The sequence below is a fragment of the Giraffa tippelskirchi genome, chromosome 9 (genome assembly GCF_054371585.1).
Source record: "Giraffa tippelskirchi isolate mGirTip1 chromosome 9, T2T-mGirTip1v1.2.pri, whole genome shotgun sequence".
Classification (NCBI taxonomy): domain Eukaryota; kingdom Metazoa; phylum Chordata; class Mammalia; order Artiodactyla; family Giraffidae; genus Giraffa; species Giraffa tippelskirchi.
Window position 1 is genome coordinate 16,812,441 of NC_137283.1, and position 24,104 is coordinate 16,836,544.

At 45.1% G+C, this 24,104-nt stretch overlaps 1 protein-coding gene across 50 annotated transcripts in view; it reads left to right on the forward strand.

Annotated features, from left to right (window-relative positions):
* The window catches only part of SRGAP3 (SLIT-ROBO Rho GTPase activating protein 3), a 324,141-nt gene that overhangs the window by 169,459 nt on the left and 130,578 nt on the right, over positions 1–24,104 (forward strand). For 4 of the 50 annotated variants that reach the window (XM_081527987.1, XM_081527981.1, XM_081527983.1 and 1 more), the window contains exon 1: positions 16,378–16,597. The exons of 37 other annotated variants lie outside the window; for them this stretch is intronic. In XM_081527987.1, coding sequence (XP_081384113.1) covers positions 16,489–16,597 — 109 coding nt within the window. In that variant the 5' untranslated portion in view covers positions 16,378–16,488. Of the gene's footprint in view, positions 1–16,377; positions 16,598–16,814; positions 16,884–24,104 lie in introns of those variants that run through there. 9 more of the 50 variants (XM_081527991.1, XM_081527993.1, XM_081527989.1 and 6 more) reach the window with 3 other exon arrangements.

Below are 24,104 nucleotides of genomic sequence, written 5' to 3' on the forward strand. Positions count from 1 at the left end.
TGAACTGGATTGTATAACCTTGAGTATAAAAAAAATCATTGTTTTGGGCCTCAGTAAAGTAAAATGAGTGGCCCAGATAATTTACAGGCCCCCTTTCAGCTCAAAACCATTGACTTGTTTTTTAACATTGTGACTGAGTGTGATGCAGGTGGCAGGGTCGATTGTGGTTAAGGACACAGGTTCTGTGTCTGGCTGACTGCGTTCTCATTTTGACTTTACTCTTACTTCATTGGGTGGCTCTGGAAAAGTATGCCTTGGTTTTGTTCTTTTAAAATCTGTAAAGTAGGGACAATAGTATCTGCCTCATAAGGATGCTGTGCAGCTTAAATGATTCTAGTACATTCTTAGAAGAATGCCCAGGACATGGTTTTTGCTCAATAAAGACTTATTCTTCCTCCTTCTTGCCTCTCTTTCTTCTTCTTATGGTGTTTTGATTATTTGCAAAACACCATAGGAAGTGCTCTTACGAATAAAAAAGAACTGGCACCCTTAGTCTAATCAAGATTTACTTGTGCTGGCTAGTATACAAAGAGTTTATTATAAGGATATAATAGGCGGTATTAGGGCTATCGAGGGTGAGGTTCCCTGGGAAACAGGTACTGGGATGGAGCTAGGTATGCAGGGCGCTTAGTGGGGAGTCTGATTGGGGTCACCCCCTCTGGAGATGAGGCCAAGGCAGTGGGATTGGCCAGAGGGAGCAGTTGAACTCTGATGCAGTCCCAGTGAAGGCCTCAGTCCATTCCATGGGATGTTCTGGAACTTGGAGAGGCCCTTCAGTATTGTTGCAGGTTGGAGCAAGGAGCCCAGACCTTTACCTGGGATGTTGACTAGTCATGGACATGGGTTGCCACTGGAAGGAAAGTGACCTGGAACGAGGTGGTATTCTTCAGTCTTCAGAGGGGCTGGCAGCCAAGGGTAGTCTTCCTTAAGCATTCCCAACTGCTGGGGGAGATGAAGCCTTCTTTCTTTCAGGAGAGCCTGTTGACTGATTCTGTGCCCCTACCAGTGCTCAGGGGCTGAGAGCTAAATTAAGCCAGTCTTTCCAGGGTTGGAGCCAGGGAGGTTAGGAAGGGAGGCTGTGCTGCTCATTTCTCAGGAACCACGTGAATCTGCTTCTCTCTACCCCATTCTGTTGCCTCTCTGACCACAGGCTTTCTTATGTGTGCACTTTGCTTAAGGTTCACGATGGCCACCAGCTCAGAGCCTGCAAGAGTTTAAGGTTCCAGTGCCCATCATGACTGCTCTCAACCCCTGTGTCTTAGTTCAATGTATGAGAGAGATTGGCTGGCTTCAATCAGCCTGTCAGTGAACACCATCTTGCCACCTCCAGCTTGGATTATCATCCACCGCCAGTACAGTCACTGAGCTGGCATGTTGTACCTCTTCTATCCAGGGGTCATGGCCAAGTTAGGCCCCATCAAACATGTCTATGGCACACTTAGGAGCACCTCCAACATGCCAGGTGATATTCGAGGTACAGAGGCTATAGCAGAAAATCCAGCTGACGACAGCCTCGTGGAGACATGTTCTATTGAGGGGAGACTGACTGAAGAAATAAATAAGACCCAATCCAGGCAGGGCTTGGGGACCTTGAACAGCACTCCCATGGGGCACAGGCAATGACATGCCTGGGGAGCAGGGAGATAAGCTCCTGATTTGTTGTTATCTTCTCTCTCCCTTGCATTTTCAGATGTTTCCTTCCAGCTGGCTCCCTATTGCTAAATACCATCTCCTCATTTCCAAACCTGGCTTGTCTTTCAGTAGCAGCATCTTTCTTACCTCTGCTCTCCCCTGAGCTCTCTGCTGGCCATCCTTCCGGCAGAGCAACCCCGCCATGTCTGATCGCCTCGGCCCTCAAATCAGCAGCTTTCCTGTCTTCCCTCCTGCAGTGAAGTTCACAATCATCCTCACAGACGGAAACCTTAGGATGACCTTCAGCTCTGCTCTTTCCATCCAGCCAGTTGTACAGTCATTTGGAGTCTGTTTCTCACATCTGTCTCCTCCAGCCAGTTTTGGCAAGATCTTCTTAACTTCTCCTCTTGGCTCCAGTCTCTCCTTTCCAACCCATTAGTTGGTCAGATTAATATTCCTGAAATGCACTACTGATGTCACATTCTTTGACTCAATTCTTTTCTGGATAGAGTTCAGCCTCCTTCTCTTGGTATCTCAGAACCTCCTTCATCTGGCTTCAGCTTGGCTGTCTAGCTGACCTTCTACTTTCCCTATTGTTGATGGCTATGCTCCAGGCACCTGGAAAGAGTCCCCAGGTTAGTTCCAAGCTTCCCTACCTGCACACCTTTGGGTGGTTCCTTCCTCTTCTACACTTTTCCCTTATTTTCCTTGGTCCTTGACTTGTCTTTGTTTTTCGAAGCTCTTCCTGATTCACTCAGCTGGTAATGGCTCACCTTGCCCTCTTCTAAACTCTTCAAATTCTATGTAAATCTCACTGCCACCCCTTCCCACTTGTTAATTGTATTGCAGGCCCTTCCACACATACTTGATCTTCCCTACCTAGTGGCTGAGCCAAAGGGTAGCTTCAGCCTCCCCTCCCCAAGTCACCCCACATAAATACATAATCTAAATGAAAATAGGCTTTCCTTATTCTCAGCCAGCTTCAAAGCAATTTTCTATGAGTCCTCTTCCAGCAGATTGCCACCTTGAGGCTCTGTTTGTACAGAAAGTCTGGAGTTGCCCCAGTTTTTTCTGTATTGGAGGTCTTTGCAGACAGGATCAAGAGCCACTCATCTTTCAGTCCTCCTCAGGGTGCAGAATGTGGCCACTTAGGGAGGACTTGGCTGAAGGAACGATGGTGATGGATGAATGAATGAATGCCACAACATACAACCTCCCCTGAGATTTTCTGTTTTCATTTTTTTCTCCATGGAGATGAGCACACTTTTGTCTCCCTCTGATTGGCTGTTTTGGAGGAGTGCTCTAGATTTCAGTAGTAAGCTTTCATTTCCTGACTCTGTCTTGTGAGAGAAACAGCAACAAACCTACAGCTTTAGGCAGGTAGCAAACATCCCTTAGAGTCAAAACTCAAGAACTGCTGCTGCTGGCTGCTGCCCTCAGAGGGCCCCACTCCCCTGAGTGTGCACTGGAACTGTTCTGTGGCCTTTGCCTTTGTTTCTCCATCTGTGCATAGAGAATGCTCCTGTTTCCTCTTCCGGATTGCACTTGGCCTTGAAAATAAATATGGAAAAAGCGTCTGGGGTTATGGCTGGGTCTCTCTTTATGCTGGCCCCTCTGGAGTCCCCTTTCTTCCCCAACCTTCTTACTTCTAGGCTCCAGCACCAGATACCTCATCAGGCCTCTGCCAGGCTGACTCTTCACTAGGAACATTATCCCCGACACCCCTCCCAGACCATGGGCTCCTCTTCAGCCTTTAGATTTCTGTTGAGATGTCACTTCTTCCAGGAATCCCTCTAGCCTCCTGGACCTCCTTCTTCTCCATGAATTCTAATTGCTTATCAGTCTTCCTCCCTGGTTTGCATAGTCCACAAAGGCAGGGCAGGGTCTGCCTTGCTCACCACTGTGTCCCCAGTGCCGAGCACAGCACTGGACACATAGTGGGCACTCAACAGATATATGCTGAGTGAATGGACGGAGGCCTAGGAGGACGGGCAGATGGAACAGGCACTGTGTACCTGTTAGCCACTGCCACAGAACTGTGCACGACAACCGTCTACACAGCTCAGTAGCATCAGTGCATCTGGAGTTAGCTGGAGGTCATCTAGGCAGCTCTGTTGATCTTGGCTGGGCCCGCTCACAAGGGCCAAGGGCACAACTGGGGCAATGTTTTGGAACTAGGGCAACCAGGGCAATGCAGCTGCACTCCCATGTCTCCTGTCATCCTGCAGGCTAGCCCAGGCATGTGCTCCTGGCCAGGGCAGGGGCTTAAGAGCAGGTGGAAACACCCAAGGCCTCTGGGGCCCAGGCTGGACCTGACATACCACATTCTTTTGACCAAAACAAGTCATAGGCCAGCCCAGACCCAAGGGGTGGGGAAAGAGACTTTACCTCTTAGTGAGAAAAGAACTGTAAATTCACATGTCAAAGATAGTAGGTACAGGGAGGGGCTAAAGAAGCTTGGGGCATTTAATGAAACCTGGCATGCTGGGCATCACAAATCCTAGGGCATAGTTCACCACTAGCTGGGGCCTCAGGGAGGTCACACTTGTCAGGTGGGTTTCCTCACCTGGAAAATGGGAGTGATGCTGTCCTCCCTGCCCATCTCATAATTACAAGAAGTTCATTCTTTCTTTCTTTGGCCAGCTCTCTCAGTTTCTAATCTTCACAGTGCTGTGATGTGGCCAGCAGGATCACTCTCCCCTGGGTACTTGCCCAACTGAATTGGGGAGGAAGGTGGGGCAGAGGAGGGCGTTGGTGGCGACACCAGGAACCTGCCTGCCGGCCCCACATCCTCGGTTTCCCACATCTCAGGTTCTCCATTGTGAACTGGAGACCACATGGGGTTTAATAAATAAAGGATGTAAATGGGTTTTGAAAAGCATTGAGCATTATGTGGTTGTAAGGTATTATTAGACACAGGGCCACCTTTGCCAAAGTAGCTATTTGATGAGTCTGGCTTTACCCCATGGCACTTCCTCTGTCTCCCCAGGAAATGAGATGGTTGGGAGTAAATTGTTCTATGAAGATGTTTCCATAGCCCAAGAAAATGACAAGCGACTCTTGCTGGGTGTCCTTTTTCTGCATGAGCACCGCGCAGCTCTGCCTGCAAAATTGCTAGTGATTGTGTCCCAGGTTCCCCTGCCTGTCATCTGCCCAGAGTAGAGAGATGCTATGTTTGGTGCTTTCTCCCCCTCATTTTCTTTTTTTCAGTCCTATATGGTCACCCCCTCAGATAAAAGTCCATGTGTCTGGAGGAGAATCAGACATTTCCTTCATCTCTCCTCCTACCCTCCCTTGAGTTTATGGCTCTTGGTAATTAGCATCTCTGAAATGCTAATGGGAGGTACACTTGGACACTGGAGCTAAACTGGATCCATGGACATTTCTCCCACTGGCTTGGGAGGAAAACCTCCATCAAAACAGCAGCCCTCTCTGGCTCTGGATACAATCCTGGGGGTGGGAGGTAGGGCTTCAGATCTTTATTCCTGAACTTGGAAAAGAGGGCTTCTGAAAAATGGGCTTTGCAGGATGGGAGGAAGAGGTCAGAGAAAGTAATGCAACGTCTGGGTGCAAGGTCTGGGTGCCCCTTTGAGCCCACAGCGACTCTGGGTTGCACTCTGGCATCTGCTGTTGTGGCTCCAGCGTAGGCTGCAGTCCTTCAAGAGGCTTCACATCTCTCTGGAGGCTGTCGCTTCTGGCTCATCATGTGGAAGCACCTGGCTCAGAGCACGTCCAGGTCCCATAGAAGTGCAAGAGGAAGCGCTTGAACACTTCTTGCTGACAGCACAGTGTTATTTTTCTCTTCCCTCTTTCATGAATCATTGTGCCCGGAATCTAGCCAGGAGCGGTTCATTTGGCTTATGGTTCTGTCCCCAGAATTGGGGACCCTGGTGCTTTAAGTGGGAAGCCGAGGCGCTGAGACTGGGGGAATGAGCCTTCCTGGGCTCACACATACCGGGCTCAGGTTCTGGCTGCAGCACGTGGCGGCCCTGTGGCCTTGGGGAGGTTGTCCAATGAGCCTGTTTCCTCATCCACAAGCTCCTCTAGGTGTGCAGTCACACTAAGTGAGATCAGTTGTGTGAGATTGCCTCCAGCAGATAGATTTTGAATTTGATTCAAGATGGATCAACCTTGGATTCCTTATCTCACTTCTCCAGTGACTCCTGTGATGGCAAGTTCAAGTTCTTTGAAGGAGAAATCAGAAGGGGAAAGGGGAAATCCAGGCAGGGGCCCAGCAGTGCCAGATGTCCAGAAGGTACCTCACATGTGCCATGAACAAGTATGTGCTCATGCTGTAGTCGACATCTGCTTCCTGCCAGGAATCAAAAGTGAAACGTCACCCCCTTGCCCCAGCAGGGGTGCCCTTGTGGGATTACCATCTCAGTTCCAGAGTCTGGTGCTAGTGCTCTCTGAGCTGCATCCCCTTAGGCACCCTTGTGATCCTGCTGCTCTCTGTTGCCCCAGAGCCATCTCTGTTCTAAGCCAGTGAGTGGAAGAAGCCCCTTTCTCTCACTCTGCTAAGCTTTATCATGAAATCTCACAGTGTCTCCCGTGAGACATTTGAATTGGGCCTTGAGGTATGAGTAGGAGTTCACAGATTGAGGGGTAAATGTAATACCCATATTTTACTTAGAGGTTACCTCTTCTCCCAGACTGTCTTCCTTCTCACAGGTTTATGAACTCAGCTACACACAGATGTGGGGTTGCCTGCCTGACACCTTTGGTCTCTGTTTTGGCTCGGAACTGCCTTTGTGTGGCAGCGGCAGCACATCACATCCTGGCCTTCATTACCACCAGCCAAGCTGGAGCGGAACTCTGAGCTGGACATAGTAAAGGAAAGGCTATATGTGGTGGCTACTGTAAGAAACTCCACATTTGAAAGTGGCCTAGTGCCACTGTGTGCCCAGGGCTCTATAAAAGTTACAAAAGAAGGATTTGTCAGTCACATGCAATGCCTACTTTGTAGAAGGAACTTAATCTCTCTCTCAGGTGAGCCTCCCTGTCTTTGAGTGTAGGATCATAGTAGTCTCCTGACTGGTCTCCTCTTCTCCCATCTCCTCTCACCTGTTCCCCATGCTGCACTGACTGTGGGGTAAAGTCTGAGGCCCCATATGTGGCCTTCAAGGTCATCCATGATCTGGCTCCGAAGAACCCTTCCCAGCTGAGCTTCTGCATACTGTGAACTCCTTAATTTGTGGGCTCGCTGAGCCTTTTGACAGTCTCTGAAGATGCTGGGCATTTCCAGACCTTGGGGCCTCACCTGTTGACTTTACTCCTGCCACTGTCTCTGCTCTTGCCTTACCCAGTGAACACCATCCGCCCTTCAAGGCCAGGCTCAGATGCCAAGTGAAGCCTCTGATCGCTTTGGCCATTAACCATCTTCCCTGCAGAGGCCCTGCTTCGTTCTTAGTGGGCTCCTAAGCTCTTTTGTGCATATCTCCATCCTAGCTCGTTGCTGTAATTTTTGTATTTGTTGGTCTCCACTGAATTTCTCAAGGGCGGGTCCATCGTTGTATCTTCCTGTCCTTTCAAGGAGCCTGGCAGATGCTAACTGATGTTGAATGAAAGTGTAAATGAGTGATAGAATATAGTAGTAGGAAGTTAGATATGAATTGGGTCATCCAAATCTTAGGAGGAAGGGAGGATTTTGATTTGATTTGAGTAAAACATAAAAGTTCATATAAGATTGAGACAAAAGGAAGTATCCATGAGATTTCCAGGTCTAGGTAGAAACAAGAAACTTTTAATCTCCCTTCTGAGCATTCTGAAGAGGCTTGCTAAAGGTGAAGCTAAAGCAATTAACTTAAAGAAGAAAGAAAAGAAGAATACATGGGCATGAATAAGGATGAATTTCCAGATTTAAATATGGATAGTGCCCTAATATACCACTCGATATAAATTTCCTTATATCTTAATGATTATGTATTTCTTCCAGGAATGTGTTCTAAATTGTATTCTGAATAAAAATTCAGCTTCAAAATAAATAAATAAATATGGATAGTGCATATGTAACATCTATTGGATACTCAGGTGAGCTCAAGCAACAGAGAAAGCCGGGGAGCCGGAGGACAGTGAACAAGGGGCAGACAAACCAGGTGATGCTGTGCTAGATGGAGAGAGCACATCCTAGAGAGTCTTGTAGCCACTCCAGGGCTTGATCTGTTATCCTGAAAGAGATGAAATCCACTGAAGGGTTTTAGGCTGGAGGTGAAGAGTGGAGAGGAGAGGGACTTGCTGGTGGTGACATGAGTGAGATTTATACTTTCCAAAGAAGAACTGATGTGAAAACATTGGAAATGGGACAAGTGTGATACGGACACTGGTTGAAGAGGCTGTTGTGGTTCTCCAGGTCGAAAATGATAGAGGCTCTCACCAGGGGCGTGGTAGAGATGGAGAGAAGCAATGAATTTAGAAGTCCGGAGGCAGCAGAAGGACTTGGGATGGAGGTGTGGGTGTAAGGGAGAGGTAAGGTGATGGCCAGTTTGTAACTTGAATGAGTAGGGGATTCAACGTGCTGTGTCCTCACTTAGGTGATACGTGGGGAGAGAAGGTTCAGGGTGGGAATGAGGGACAGCTCATGGGTACAGGAGCGTGGAACTCCCTGGGAGGAAACGCTGGCTCTGATGATCACTGAGGTCCCTGGAATTTCAGCAGGTAGGACCCAGGTCAGACCATCCCCCTCCCTCTCAGGTGCTTATAGATCCATTGTGTCCCTTTCTTATGGGAAGCAGTGGACCTGGAGCCTCATAAAGACTGGTTTTGCCCCGCACTCCTCAGCCTCTCCAAGACAGATACTGAAAAGGAATCAGCACCACTGGCATTTGTGTTTTCTGTATTCCTTGATGACATTTCATATATTTCCTACCATGAAGTGCAGGATTCAAAGATGACATTTTATCTGTTCTTTTCCCCCGTAAGGTGACCCACAGTAGCCACTTTCATTCGAGAAGGAGGATGTAGGAGTTGAACAGAAGGGAACAGGCAGTGCTCTGCGAGTTAGAATCTGCTATTGTTGTGTTCTTGCCAGCAATTCACCTCACTGTTGGGAGAAATCACTAGAGGCCAAGGAAGAGGAAGGGGAAGGACAAGGGGCTGCAGCTCGTCTGCATGCAAATGGTGCAAGCGGTGGGCACTTTGGCTGGGAGGTGATTCCCGTAGAACTATAGAGTGCATAACCTGAATTATGCCCAAATGGGCCAGTGAGGGGTATTATACTAAGAAATTGCCCACTTGGTTAACATTCAGTAAGCTCTTAATGCTGAAATAGACCTTAATACAACCACTCGGCTTTCTGTGGAATTTGAAGCTCAGAGTTTGATCCATCAGTTCAGTTCAGTTGCTCAGTCGGGTCCAGCTCTTCGCGACCCCATGGACCACAGCACGCCAGGCCTCCCTGTCCATCACAAACTCCCAGAGTTTACTCAAACTCATCTCCATTGAGTCAGTGATGCCATCCAACCATCTCATCCTCTGTCGTCCCCTTTTCCTCCTGCCTTCAATCTTTCCCAGCATCAGGATCTTTTCCATTGAGTCAGCTCTTCGCATCAGGTGGCCAAAGTATTGGAGTTTCAGCTTCAACATCAGTGCTTCCAATGAACACCCAGGACTGATCTCCTTTAGGATGGGCTGGTTGGATCTCCTTGCAGTCCAAGGGACTCTCAAGAGTAGGACCAAAAAAGCAATTCATTGACCCACTGACCGAGAAGAGTGAGGCTATTTGGTCAACATCTCATGAAGAATTATGGCCCCAGCAGGGAACAGAAAGAACCCACTACATTTTGCTGCCAAGTGGCAAGCAAATAAACATGAGGTGTTTTTCCTCTTTGGTAATAGGACCCAAGACATGAAATATGTGCTTGGCAGAGAGTTCCATATTGCATTAGAAGGACAAATGGATTTATACTGAGGTAGTAAGTGCTTGCTCTGAGCCCAAGTGTGAATGATGGGATTCCAGCCTAAAGATACTTGCTGTACCACTGGGAGGCGTGTCTGCTAAGGACACTGTAACCTCCTCCTCTGTGGTTGAGCTTCTGTCACTATTGCAGTTGGTGGACATGCAGCCACATTTTGTTCTAATTTGCAGGTAATGGACTCTAGTAAAGTGTAGTAATAATCATACCATGAAGAAGAATCATACCTGTTTACTGTTTACAGAACTCTTTCATGTATGTATATATTTTCTAATTTGACTTTTACCACAATTCGTAGGTAAGTCTCATTAATCCCAGTTTATGGATAAGGTTAATACCTTGAGGCAGGGCTGGAATTAACTCAGAACCTATTTTTTACAAGTCCATGTTTGAGTAAGAAATAGTCTTACCAGACCACAGCATGTACATGTGCTAACATTATCTGTGCTCAGGCTTGTAAGCCATTTGGCAACCATAATAATTTGGTCCTTTTTTTTTTCTGGGCCTTTTCTTGAAAGTTCTCTGGACTCAGCATTTGAGAAGGTATATAACTAGACTCCTCTTGCCATGTCTTGTGCACTCCATCTGTCCTCTGAGGCATGGAGAGTCTCCTGAAGAGATTCCCTTGAAAGTTCCTGATTGACAACAAGAACGGAGAGTGATGATTGTAAAGACTTGCTTGATGTACACCTTAAAAATAAAATTCCTTCAAATAACCAGAACCCCTCTCCAACCTCCTTGAAAATTTAACCTCTGCCTCTGTTGTGGAATGGACAAAGATTCCCTTTGAAAACTTGTAGAGTTTTACATATGCACACACACAGACACAGATGCACACTGGCCCAACCCGTCTTGTTTCTCATTCTCTCCTTTCCAAAAATCAATTGGCAAGAAGCTGCAAAGTTGCCAGGATGAGGTAATGGACAATAATTCATGCGGCTTTCAGAAACATAAATCACTCAGCCTGATGTAGTGCCTTTCCATCCCATGCAAGCCTCGGTGAGCAGTAGCTGCAATGTGCATAAAGTATTTGGGCTTCACTGAGGCCTTGGATGTTCTTCCATGTGGCATTCTCATTAGAAGGTCAAGGAAATTCATCCTGCATTCTATTACTGTCAGGTGAATGCACACATGGCTGGAGGCACCTTTTCAATGAAGATTAGCATTCTGGCCCCGACTGGTCATTTCAACATGAGTTAATGGGGTCAAGGTGGGGACAACCATGACAGAGTGGGATCTGCCATGCTCTGGGTTTGAATCCATCAGGGCTGGCACTAGCTAAAGTGACATTTGCTGGGAAGGCTTTCCTGAGTCATAAACTAGAGGTTTATAGATCCTTTATGTTTAGCAGATACAGCATTAACATTAAAGAGTGAACATTAATATATTTGGTCAGATCTGTGCTCTGTGTATTGTTTTATACCAGTTCTCTAATCAAATTTTGGTACCTGCCTAACCCCTGGAGATATTTGAGGTTGTCACCCTAGAGGAGATGCTACCCTACTAGAATCAACCATGGCCTTTCCAGGGCCTATTGATATAGTATTTTAAAAAATTTACTACCCCTCCATATATTAGAGGTTTATACCTCTAATTGTGCTATATAATAGTTAATCATATAATGATCTAATAGTTATTATAGTTAATATAGTAGTTAACATGAGGTTTATACCATCCCATTATGTAGAGAATTTGAAAAATACAGAAATAGGAAGGTACAGTCATTAGTACAGGTATTGGCATTTAGGTCCAAGGGGTCAAATGTGGCCCATTGACTGTTTTTATAAAGTTTTACTAAAACACAGCCATCTGTATTCATTGCCATACTGTTTATGGCTACTCTTGTGCTACAACGGTAGAACTGTGTAGTTGCAATAGAGAATGTATGGCCTGCAAAACCTAAAATAGTTATTCTCTGCTGCTGCAGCTGCTGCTGCTGCTAAGTTGCTTCAGTCGTGGCCGACTCTGTGCGACCCCATAGACGGCAGCCCACCAGGCTCCGCCGTCCCTGGGATTCTCCAGGCAAGAATACTGGAGTGGGTTGCCATTTCCTTCTCCAGTGCATGAAAGGGAAAAATGAAAGTGAAGTCGCTCAGTCGTGTCCGACTCTTAGCGACCCCATGGACTGTAGCCCACCAGGCTTCTCCGTCCATGGGATTTTCCAGGCAAGAGTACTGGAGTGGGGTGCCATTGCCTCCTCCAAGTTATTCTCTAGCCCTTACGAAAAAGTTTGAAAAGTCATGGCTTAGCACCTAGGTGCTCAGGAAATATTTATCAAAGAAACAAATCAATCTGTAATCCCACCATGTAGAGATAACCACAATCCACACTTTGGTGTATATTCTTTAGTTTTTCTCTGTGTATAAATAGCTATAGTTATACTTTAGGAAGACTAAACTATACCTCCTATTTTTGTAACCCACTTTTGTTATTTAATATATATTATGGACATTTTCCAATTAACTTACATGTTAACTACTATATTAACTATAATAACTATTAGATCATTATATGATTAACTATTATATAGCACAATTTATTTATTTTTTAAATTTTTTATTTTGTATTGGGGTATAGCTGATTAACAATGTTGTGATAGTTTCAGGTGAACAGTGAAGGGACTCGGCCACACATATACATATATCCATTCTTCCCCAAACTCCTCTCCCATCCAGGCTGCCACATAACATTGAACAGGGTCCCATGTGCTATACAGTAGATCTTTGTTGGTTATCAGTTTAAAATATTGCAGTGTGTACATGTCCATCCCAAATTCCCTGTGTGTCCCTTTCTACAATCCTTCCCCCAGCAGCCATAAGTTCATTCTCCAAGACCGAGTTTCTGTTTTGTAAGTTCATTTGTATCATTTCCTTTTAGATTCCACAAATAAGGGATATCATATGATATTTCTCCTTCTCTGTCTGACTTACTTCAGTCAATATGACAGTGTCTAGGTACATCCATGTTGCTACAAATGGCATTATTTCATCTTTTTAATGGTTGAGTAATATTCCATTGTATTTATGTACCACATCTTCTTTATCCATTCCTCTGTCGATGGACATTTAGGTTGCCATATCTTGGCTACTGTAAACAGTATACAGATTGCTTTTTAAATTGCAGAGAAGTTTATTGCACGGATGTGTGAGGATATTTAACCAATATCCTGTTGTTGGATTATGTTATGTTACATACAAGTTTTTACTTTTATAAATAATGTTGTGATATAAATTCCTGCACATACTTTTTTTGGTGTATGCCTCTGATCCTAGAAAGGGAATTGTTTCATCTCATGTTGCGAATTATTTGTTCACCTAGGTATGCCTTATCCTCACGTACACTGGCAGTTCCTTGAAGGCAGGGATCCTGTTGTAAACATATTTCCACCACAGCTCCTCTTGTTCTCTAACACAGTAGGCATTCAGTAAATGCTTGTGGGTTTGTATAACAGATGCCCAGTGACTTCTCTCTGCTTCTCTGGATCCTACAAATCCCACCTCAGCTCTTCTCCTTTATGAGGTCTCAGCTGACTCTTCAGCACCCCAAGGTCCCGCCCTCTTCTGGTCATCTGAATTTCTATATCACTCACTGCTTAGACCATATTCTGTCATTCTTTAGAGCTTTCAAAATGGTGTAATGTACACTGTATAAGTTTCCCATGGCTGCTGCAACAAATTACTGCTAATCTGGTGACTTAAAACAACACACATTAATTCTCTTACAGTTCTAGAAGCCAGAAGTCTGAAGTCAGTTTCACAAGGCCAAAGTTAGGATGGTGTCAGAGGGCCCCACTTACTCCTTCCAGAGACGCTGGGGGAGAACCGTTCCTTGCCTCTTCCAGCTTCCAGGGCTGCAGGCATTCCCTGGCTTGTGGCCACATCACTCCAGCCTCTGCCTCTGTAACCTCATCCCGTCCTCCTCTTCTGTCTGTGCCAGTCTCTTTCTTTTTCTTTCCTATAAGGTCACTCGTGATTCCATTTAGAGTCTGCTTGGATGATTCAGGATAATCTGCTCATCTCAAGATTCTTAACCTAATTGTATCTGCACAGTCCTTTTCTGCCATTTAAGGTGATACTCCCAGGTTCTAGGGATTAGGAACTGAATGTCTTTGGAGGGGGGTTCATTATTCAGCCTTCTACAATACATCATTTCTTTTGACCGGCTAGTTTATTCATCTAAAATATTTGTGAGGAGCCAACTTGGTAGTTGACACCAACATTGTGCTTAGTGCCTGTCGTCACAACAGAGAAGAAAGGACTTGGATATGAAGAACTGTAATCAAAAGAGTAGTGGCCAAAACGCTAGGAGACACAGATTTTGGTACCACATTGGGGTAAGGGTCTCCATTCCTCAGTTTCCCTTTAGTGAATTAAGGGGCTAGACCAATTATTGTTTCCTGAAGTGAGGGATGAGCACCACTGATGGTGTGTATATATAGGATAATTTTAGGTAGTTCACAGAGACAGAATTAAATAGCATTGACTCACACAAATAGATACTTTTTTTTAAATTCTCCTTCAACCCCTCTTAAGGAGAAACTGCTGTTAGGTGCTAGTGTGTCTTCCACACTTCCTCTAATACTTAACAAACTCTTTTTATAAAAAAAAACAACCCCCTCCCAAAAAAACTGGTCTCAGCTACAGACTCTAGGTAGAATTTAATAACATTATTTTGTGATCATTGTATTTATTTTTACAGTTACCTTCCATTAATGGAGAGTGACTCAGGTTTTTCCATTTATGGCAATACTGTAAAGTATCCTGTGTAAAAAGTGAGGTGATAGAGAAATATATTTTTAAAAATACAGGATAAAGGGTTTTTAGAGAAGACACCTTGTGGGAATGGCTCTGAACTTTGGGAAGCACTTAGATGTTTCCACTTCTCTGACTTCTGGATTCTAGGAGCAAGGTAGGATTGGAAACATAAAGGAAAATGCCCTTGGTCACAGGATGCAGCTGGAAATTCAGGAATTAATGATTCCTGATCTTTTCCCATTTAAATGCAGCTGATCTTTCAAGGACCATTGAGCAGCAAAGCCGTGAATATTAACCTCATGTTGAAAATTGATCGCGTCCCATTTTAACTCACAGCTTCTGTTAGGAGGAGCCATGGCCTTATTCTGACCGTTCTTTGCTTTTCACTGAACATCTGGAAGGCGGGTAGGCAACTTCTGTCTGACTTCTTCCTAAGAAGGAATGGCTGTTACTTGGACAGGGCCCAGATGCTGTAGGGAAACCCCCTCTCCCACCCACTCAGCTTTGAACTCTGCTTGAGAGACCTGGTTTAACAATTGGGGTAGGGATGCTTACAACGCTGCAGAGCTGGGTCTGTGCTTTGGACCACAGTGGGAAGTGGCAGTCGCGTCTCTCAGCTTGTCAACCACGACTGTATGTCCAGTGCTAATTCCTTAGTTTGTTTGGAACTAGATAATTTCCTCCTAGAGGAAGATTTTCCTGGTTGACAAATAGCATGGTCATCACCATCATTAAATAATTCTTATTTTTTTCAAAACATTAGCCCATGTACTGTGCTTCCTTTCTGGGGGAGGGTCTGGTGACGAGAAGCAGAGAGGGAAATGCCAGGCACTTCACCCAGCTCCTTTCTAGCATATGTGTTTTCTCACCCCCCAGTAAGCTGGGAGCGGACATAATTTGTTTCAAGGAGGCCTTAAGTCCATGTGATTTGATCATCTATTCTAAACTTGGCCTTCACTACCCTGAGTATCTGTGAGATGGATAAAGACAGAGTGTCGAAGCTCGGCTGACTTAGTATAGTACATATAGTAAGTGCCCAGGAGTCCACTGTGGCTCAGACGGTAAAGAATCTGCCTGCAATTCGGGAGACCCGGGTTCGATCCCTGGGTCGGGAAGATCCCCTGGAGAAGGAAATGGCAGCCCACTCCAGTATTCTTGCCTGGAGAATTCCATGGACAGAGGAACCTGGCGGGCCACAGTCCATGGGGTCGCCAAGAATTGGACACAACTGAGCGACTAACACACACACACACACACACACACACACACACACACACACACACACAGGCACCCAGGAAACTTCTCTGGCAAGTGATACATGATTTAGAGCTTAATGATTCGGTGAAACTAGGCAAATCACTTCACCTCTCTGTGCCTCAGTCTCCTTCTTTGCAAAAGGGAATAACAGTAGTAGGGACCTCTTCCTAAGGCTGTAGCATAATATTCACTGCTTTGCTTGAACAAGGAGACAATTTGTGGGAAGCACTAAGCAGTCATTTTCTGCTGTTTTTTCCTTCCAGACTTTTGCAGATGGGAAAGCCAAGGCCCAGAGAGGCTAACTGATTTGCTGAAGTTCACACAGCTAGCAAGCTTCAAGGCTAGGCTCTGAACTCAGCAAGTCTGATCCCAGACTCAGCTCTTGGCACCGCATTACCCAGTGGTCCATTTATCAGGGCTGAGGCAGCGATAAGATTTGAGAAACAACCCCATTCTGGGTCTGATCCCTTGTGTGGGTGGGGAGCAGAGCTAGCCGCCGGCACCGCCTAGCAGGGTCAGGCCAGCGGGGTTTGAATCCTGTGATTCCCACAGGTCCTTTACCTTCTCGTGGGCCTCGATTTCCTGTAAAATGGTGTGATAGCCACCCGCTCCCTGCCGCCCCCTTCTGTGGTCAGAAGTGATGAAGGATGCGAAAGGTCCTGGGCAAAGTTAATCAGGGACGGACTGATGTCAGTGGTAGGAGTCCTGGGCAAAATGAGAGAGATAATTTAATACAAGGTGCTGTGAGCCTGCTGGAGTCTGCAGACAGGGGCTTGCTTCTAGAGGGGAGGCGGGCTCCGCTGGGCCGGGCGGGGCGCGCGGCCGGCGGTGGTTGCCGGGGAAACGGCGCGGCGCCGCTTCTGGCCTAGCAGCCGGTGCGCTCCGCCCCTAGCGGCGGAGCGCGGACCCGGGCACCCTCCGGGTTGCGGGGCCCCATGACAAGGAGCCTTTTTAGGTACACGAGGCTGGGAGACCAGGCTGGGGTGCAGGGCCCGCGCCGGGGCCGTGGAGCTTTCGATGCAGGACTCAGAGAAGGAAAGAACCGTGGGCCCAGGCTGGCGAGGAGGCGGGGAAGGGGGAGGGAACCCAGCGCCAAGAGGCCGAAGGATGATTCATCGGGCTGTCGCGGGCGATACATAGTCCTTGAGGGCCTGTGGACAGAGGGTGCGGCCTGGGCCTGGGAGTCGGCTAGCTCTGCTCACTCTGCGCGGCTGCAGCGGTAGTGACGTCCCCTTCTTGCCATTTATTGCCTACCCGCTAGGTACCAGGCACGAAGCCGGAGCCTCATGTGCACACCACCTCTCGCCCTTTTGACAAACCCACCAGGAAGGTATTGTTATTCCCAATTTTATAGACTAGAAAAGAGACTCAGAGAGCCAAAGAGACTTATACAAAGTGGAGAAAACCGGGTTTGGAACCCAGATAGGCTCTCCCCAAAGCCTATAGGCTGCTCCCTTCCTGCTATGTCCTGCCACCTCTCAGTGGAGGCTGTTTGCAGAGGGTCTTCTAGGCGTCTGGCACATCCCACACGTTATTTCTAGACTGATCTTTGCAGCAGCTCTGCAGGATATCTGTAGTTACCTGCCTTTTACTGGACTGGAAAACAGCTCAAGAGAAAATGGTTTGTCTGCCCAAGACCTCACAGTGGCCTCTGGCAGAGACAACAATCCACCTCAAGAGAGCAGCTGGGCTCCAGGCTCTGCTGCTCTCTGCCACTCTGCCTCTCCTAAGGCTGGAGGAGGATGGCAGTGGATCCCTCAGGATGCTGTGCACTGGGCTGGCAGCAATGAGAATGGATCTCCATCTTGCTGTTCTGCGGGCCTCGCGGGCCCCATTACACTGCTCTAGTTAGAGGGGTTGAGCGTAAAATCTGAGTAATAAAACATGGATGTCACTCTTCCCTTAGGTCTTTATTCCATCTGAGAAGATGAGAAATGGCCACAGAAAGCAATAATAATAAATGAGAATCATAGCTAACCATTATTGAGCCTCTCATACAGTGTTATCCAGTCGAATTTTCTGCAGTGATGAAAATATTCTGTAGTGTCCAATATAGTAGCCATGCTTTTGAGCACTGGAAATGTGGCAAGTGAAACTGAGGAATGAATTTTTTATTTTGATCAAATTTAAAGAGCTACGTGTGGCTAGTAGCCACTGGGTGCAGTGCTGATGTATATGAAGCACTATATGGAAAACTTTCTCCATGGTCACTTATCAACCCTTAAGACCACAGTCTGAGGTAGATTATTAACATCCCCATTTTACAGGGGGGAATGAGTCTCTGAGAAATGAGGAAATGTTCCCAAGTCCATCAGTTAAGTATGTCACAGGGCCAGTATTTGAACTGACGTTTTCCTCCACCACAGGAGGGCCTGAGGTCAAGGTCAGGTTGCAGTGGGGGACATGGTGACAGCCAGAACCAATGAGAATGGCACTGAGATGACAGATGGAGTGTGGACTGGAGACTGGAGGTGGAGTGGTACATGATCCTTGAAAGAGAAGGCATGGAGAACCCCAGGAAAAGCACCCTAAACTGGAGACTGGGTCATCTTGGTTCCTGTCTACCCCTTTCTCTGGATTTGAGCCCTGGCTCTGCCACTTTCTGGGTGACCCTAGGTACTCACACCCCCTCCTTGAGTCTCAATTGCTTCATCCATTAAGTAGGAATGAGAACAGTGCCAGACTCAGGCAGGGTTGTGTAACATACCATTCTCCTTGTTTGCTCTTGAAATTTCATCCTGAGGAAGGTACACCAGCTGCCTCTGTGGAGCAGAGGGACACACACTCACTGGATCTTGGTTTTTAGGATGGATAGAGACTGTGAAAGTGGGGTTTGCTGTCCCAGGGAGTGTCAGAAAACTTACCACATTCTCAGGACAGGGTGCAAGGATGAGGATTGAGTGGGGCCTGCTCTTACGGTCATTCTCGGGCCCCTCCCTCTAGCCCAGGCTAGGGGCAGAGGCCTCTGGGGACAAGTTATTGGCATTCTTAATTTCTAACTGGTCAGACCTGTTAACCAGAGCTGCAGGATCTGTATCACATTTCTGGCTTTGTCTGACTTTCTTTGCTCTCCTTTTTATTGTGGAAAGTTTCAAACATTACAAAAAGTAGAATAGTATAAGAAGCCTCTTCCCCATGTTCTTCACCACAACAAAACTTCTCCAATCAACTCAAAGCCAATCATGTTTTTTGTTTGTTTGTGTTTACCTATAGTCCTACCACCCCCTGGTCCCCCATCAAGGTTATTTTGAAGTAAATCCCAGCATGTCAGCTTTCTAATTGTGCTGATGACCCTCTCATAAATTTCTGGTGGGAGTGCAAGTTGATGAAATTTCAAGGAAGGGCCCTTTTGCAGTCTCAGAATACTAAGACCAATCACTGTCTTTTGATCTGGTGCTGCTAGGTGGAGAATTCATCACACAGATCACGTCCCTGCATGTGTGCAAACTGGGGCTTGTATATGGTTGTTTATTCCAGCACTTTCTATGGTGGTAAATGATTGCAAACAACCTGAAGGTGCAGGAAAGGGGACTGGCTAAAAAAAATTAACATTTGGAATATAGAATATGGAATTCTATAGTGCTTTAAAAAGAAATGTGAAAATTCTTTATAAAAGTACATGGATTGATTTCCCCCATGTATGGTGTGTGTGCATGCGTGTTTTGTTTTTGGTTTTTTTGACTGCTCCATGCAGCATGCAGACTCTTAGTTTCCCAATCAGAGATTGAACCTGTGCTCCCCACATTGGGAGCACAGAGTCTTAGCCACTGGACCACCTGGGAAGTCTCCAACCCCCACTGCCCTGAAGTATTCTTTAAAAGAAAAAAGTACAGGACACTGTGAATGTCATGCTATAATATGTATAATAACAGGGGAGATAATATTTTTCAAATACGCCATTATTTCTAGAAACATGAACTTGGAAACTTGGTTACCTTGCTAGAGAGGGACTAGGTGGCTGGTGAACAAGGGTGGGAGAGAGAATTTTCTCTTTATACCCATTCTAATTTTTGAATTTTGTACTAATTTTAAAAACTAGAATTCCCCCTTTTTTCTATAAACCTAAAACTGCTGTTAAATTTAGTCTTGTTGTTGTTCAGTCACTAAGCCATGTCCGACTCTGCAACTCCTTGGATGGCAGCACGCCAGGCTTCCCTGTCCTTCTTTGTCTCCTGGAGTTTGCTCAGATTTATGTCCATTGAGTCAGTGATGATGTATAGCCATCACATTCTCTGCTGCCCCCTTCTCCTTTTGCCTTCAACCTTTCCCAGCATCAGTCTTTTCCAGTGAGTTGCTCTTCACACCAAAGTATTGGAGCGTCTGCTTATTAGTTAACAAAAAGATATTTATCCAGATGGAGTGAGGATGACTTATGAAAGTCGCTCAGTTGTGTCCAACTCTTTGAGACCCCATGGACTATACAGTGTATGGAATTCTCCAGGCCAGAATACTGGAGTCAGTAGCCTTTCCCTTCTCCAGGGGATCGTCCCAACCCAGGGTCTCCTGCATTGCAGGCGGATTCTTTACCAGCTGAGCCACAAGGGAGGTCTTATGACTTATGTTCACATGAAAACTTGCCCAAAATATTCATGATTGCCAAAAGGTGAATGCATAAAGAAATCATGAACATTATTACAGATAATGGAATATTATTCAGCAATAAAAAGAAATGAGCTATCAAGCCATGAGAAAAAGCCATGAAAAGACATGAAAGAACTATAAGTGCACATTACTAAGTAAAAGAAGCCAGTTTAAAAAGCCTACATAATGAATGATTCCAACTATATGACATTCAGGAAAAGACCGAACCACAGTGTTAGTGAAACAAACAAGAGTAGTTGTTAGGAGTTGGGGCAAGGAAGGAGGAAAGGGTAAACAGGTGGAGCACAGGGGATTTTTAGGGCAGAGCCTTGAGAATGGGCTATCCTGTATGTTTCAGGCTTTAGGCATTATTAAATTAATTTAATAAACTTGTAGCAAAAGCAATGGAAGACAAAGGTTAAAGTAAAAGAGACAGATGCAATATGGAGTCAGATTTGTTCTCTCCTATTACTCCATGGAGAGTGACATAGGGAGAGCTGTGCTTCAGGAGCACTTCTCTGGGCCTCACGCCTCTGTAAAACCAGGAGGCTGTGCCAGGAGTCAGGGCGGTCACCTGCAGCTCTAAATGTTCTGATATCAAAGCCTTTCCCAGCTCTCTAAGCCCCTTCTCCTCCCTGCCCAACCCCCTTTTATTTTTCTGCTACTCAGTGCTATGCTGAGATTGGAACCATTCCTAGGGGGACCGTTTTCTGAATGAAATCTATGCCTTGCAAGCAATTGTTTTATTTATTTGTTTTTCTCTCTCTTTGAAATCTCTGAAGAGAAAAGCCAAATCTGTGCTGGCTCTGAGGAGGAGCAACTTGGAAGGGAGTTAGAGATAAGGAGATGGGTAATCAGATCCCAGCAGGTTCCACAGCACCGTCAGGCAGGCAGCAGTCTGGCTCCTGCCAGGGCGTTTCCTGTGAGAGAGGCTTGACTCTGAGCCGTCCAAGCTGCTCCAGTCTCCAGCTGGTAGTGTGAACTGAGGGAGATTTCTCTGCTCTTTCCAAAGCGTCTCCTGTCAGCAAAGTGTGATTTATCAGATTTCCCTCTAAAATATGAGAACATTGGCTCCTGATAATGCCCTGTAATGGAGGAAGGCAGTGGCTGCAGCATTTTTGATAAATACTATCTCTTTAGCCCACCATCTTGTTACAAAAAGGATATAAGAAATTGAATACAGATGGACTAAAGTCTTGAAAGAAAATAATATGGCCTTATTTTAGTGAGGTGTCTGGAGGGTCATTGCTCTCAACTGAGGACCTAGGCTTGATTCCTAGCTTAATTGCCACATACCAGCTGTTATGACCAGAGGCTACTTACTTCGGAGCCTCCTCTTCCTCATCTGTGGAGAAAAAGTGGGGGAATACTAGTAGCACCCACTTTAGAGGTGATGCTATACAGATTATGTGAGATAAATATCCAGAGAACTCAACATCAGGCATGGAACACATGGTGTGCTCTGTAAGTACTCATGATTATTATTAAGGTTATTTTGAGTCCCAAATAGTAGATGATCTAAAAGTAATTTTTAAAATATTTAGAAAACATTTTTATAACTGTGTATTAATATGGCAGGGCTTGCACTTGTGGGAGTGATGGCATCTCAATCCAGTTTAACAAGTAAGCCATATCAAGGAGTGCCTGTGTAGATTGTTATAGTTAATAGAGCAAAATGTGACCTTGGACAAGTTCTTGATTAGCTTACACAGAGTCTTGGTTTCTTCAACTGTAAAAATGGATAATAATAATATCCATGTCTGGTATGGGTATAGTATATGCATAGCATGTGTGAATGTGTGTGGTGTGTGTTTGGGATGTGGTGTGTTAGTGGTGTGGGTATGTGGTATGTATGGTGAATGTGTGTGGCGGTTGTGGTGATTGTGTGATATGTGTGGTATTTGTGCAGTATGTGAGTTTCTGTGGTATATGGATGCAGTGTGTGTCTGGTATGTGTATGTGTGGTAGGTGTGTGTGATGTGTGTAAATGTGAGGTCATGTGGCATGTGAATGTGATGTGTGCATTGTATGTGGGTGTGTGTGGGTGTGTATGTTTGTGTGTATGCGTATGTGTATATGTGTTGGGTGAGATTCCTATAATCACAACATTTGATGTCCTTGGGTAAAAGCACTTTGGGAAAGGTAAATAGGGATTTGCTATATAGATCTTGATATTTGTGCCGGGAGAATCCACTGTCAGATCTTAAATCTCTTTTGAGGAGCTAATATGACACGCGTCCATGAAAGAATTAAAAGAACAACACGAGGAGCTCGGAGACTAGTTGCAAGTACCATGGGAGTTCAGAGTAGGGTCATGAGGGCTGAGCCAACCAGGACTTCCTGGGAGGAGCAGTGCTTGGCCTCTAAAACACTGGTTTTAAAACTTTTTTGCTTGCCTACCCTCTACATGACCTTTGGGGAAAAAAAAAATCTCTTTTGCCTCACACATTTTAACTTGACATCTGAAATGTTCACCAGAAATTTAAACAGTTATGAAGGATATCATTTCTGCCATATTGTAAATATTGACCTTGTAGAATAAAATTACTCTACCCTCTTAACTGTATCAAATGCAAACTAAATAACAATTTTTAGTTTGCCTTTTTATTGATGTGTCACTTATGTACAGTACAATGCTCAGATCTTCGTGTGCAGCTCAGTTAATTTTTATCAGATCAAGTATTCCAGAATGCAACCTTGCCCCCTGTCTCAGTCACTACCCCCAAAGGTGATCGTTTCTCTGAACTCAATTACCATAAGTTATTTTTTGCATGATCTAATTTTTTTCCTTTCTTCTTTCCATCAACATGGTGGCAGTAGATCATTTTTTCCCTTATCATATGGTATTCCATTGAATGAATATCTCACATTTAAAAAATCTTATCTACTCCTTGCATAAATTCACTTTACTATTAATATTTTAAGACTGACAAGCATTTTGAAATAAATTGCCTTTTTGAAAAAAAATCTTATGTACTCTTAATGGATATTTTGAGTTGTTTCTAATATTTAGCTATAAAGCTTCTGTGAGTATTTTCCATATTTTGGGGGTAGACATAAACACTGATTTCTTCTGGATATGATCTATGAGTGGAATTGCATGGTGGTAACATAAATACCACAAAACATTTGTATCCACCACCACTCATCAAAAATTACCTGTACAAATCAGAAATTTTATAGTTATATTGTTCCTATCTTTACCTTCTTGAACTCATAATTCCCTTCTACTTCCTTCACAGAATTTTACATAATATGTTTTCATGCTTGAACTTTTTTATTGATTTCTCTTTTCTTTTTGTCCAAAATATGTATGTATATTGAAATGGACATTAAAAAATTTGCTTTGACCATAAAACCCTAAGTATCTTTATTTCAGATTGATTTATCATGCAGTTCATCAAAATAATATCAGTGTTTTATAATTTGATAAATAATTACTAAAAATAAAAAGACAGTATGGGCAGTGCTTCTCAAAATGAGATGGATGGACAGCTGATGGCTTTAAGGTGCATAAGAACCATCCAGGGATCTTGTTAAAATGCAGATTGTGATTCAGAAGGTCTGTGTTGGGACCTAAGGTTTCTAATAAGTCTACGGGTGTTGTTTCTAAGACTTTTGCCTGCATCAACAAGAGGGAAATGGGAGTGGGAAGGGAGTTAAAGACAGACTTTCTCCAGGTATAGTCAGGACTGACCAAGGGCTGTGTTTCTAATAAGCCTGTGGAAGATGCTGATGCTGCTGGTCTATGGACCACACTTTGTGTAGCAAGGGTTTATGGTCCCTAGATCAAAGAAGTATTGCTAGCACCAACGTTTTAAACTGTTCTCTGTCTTGACTCTTTGAGAAATTGCGCCATAATCAGATTCTGAATAAGGGAGAAGATGGTCTTCTGCAAATAGAGAGGATGGTTGTGAAGAGGCAGTTGGGAAAGGAGAGATGCCGAGGCACATTCTCAGGCAAAGGAAGA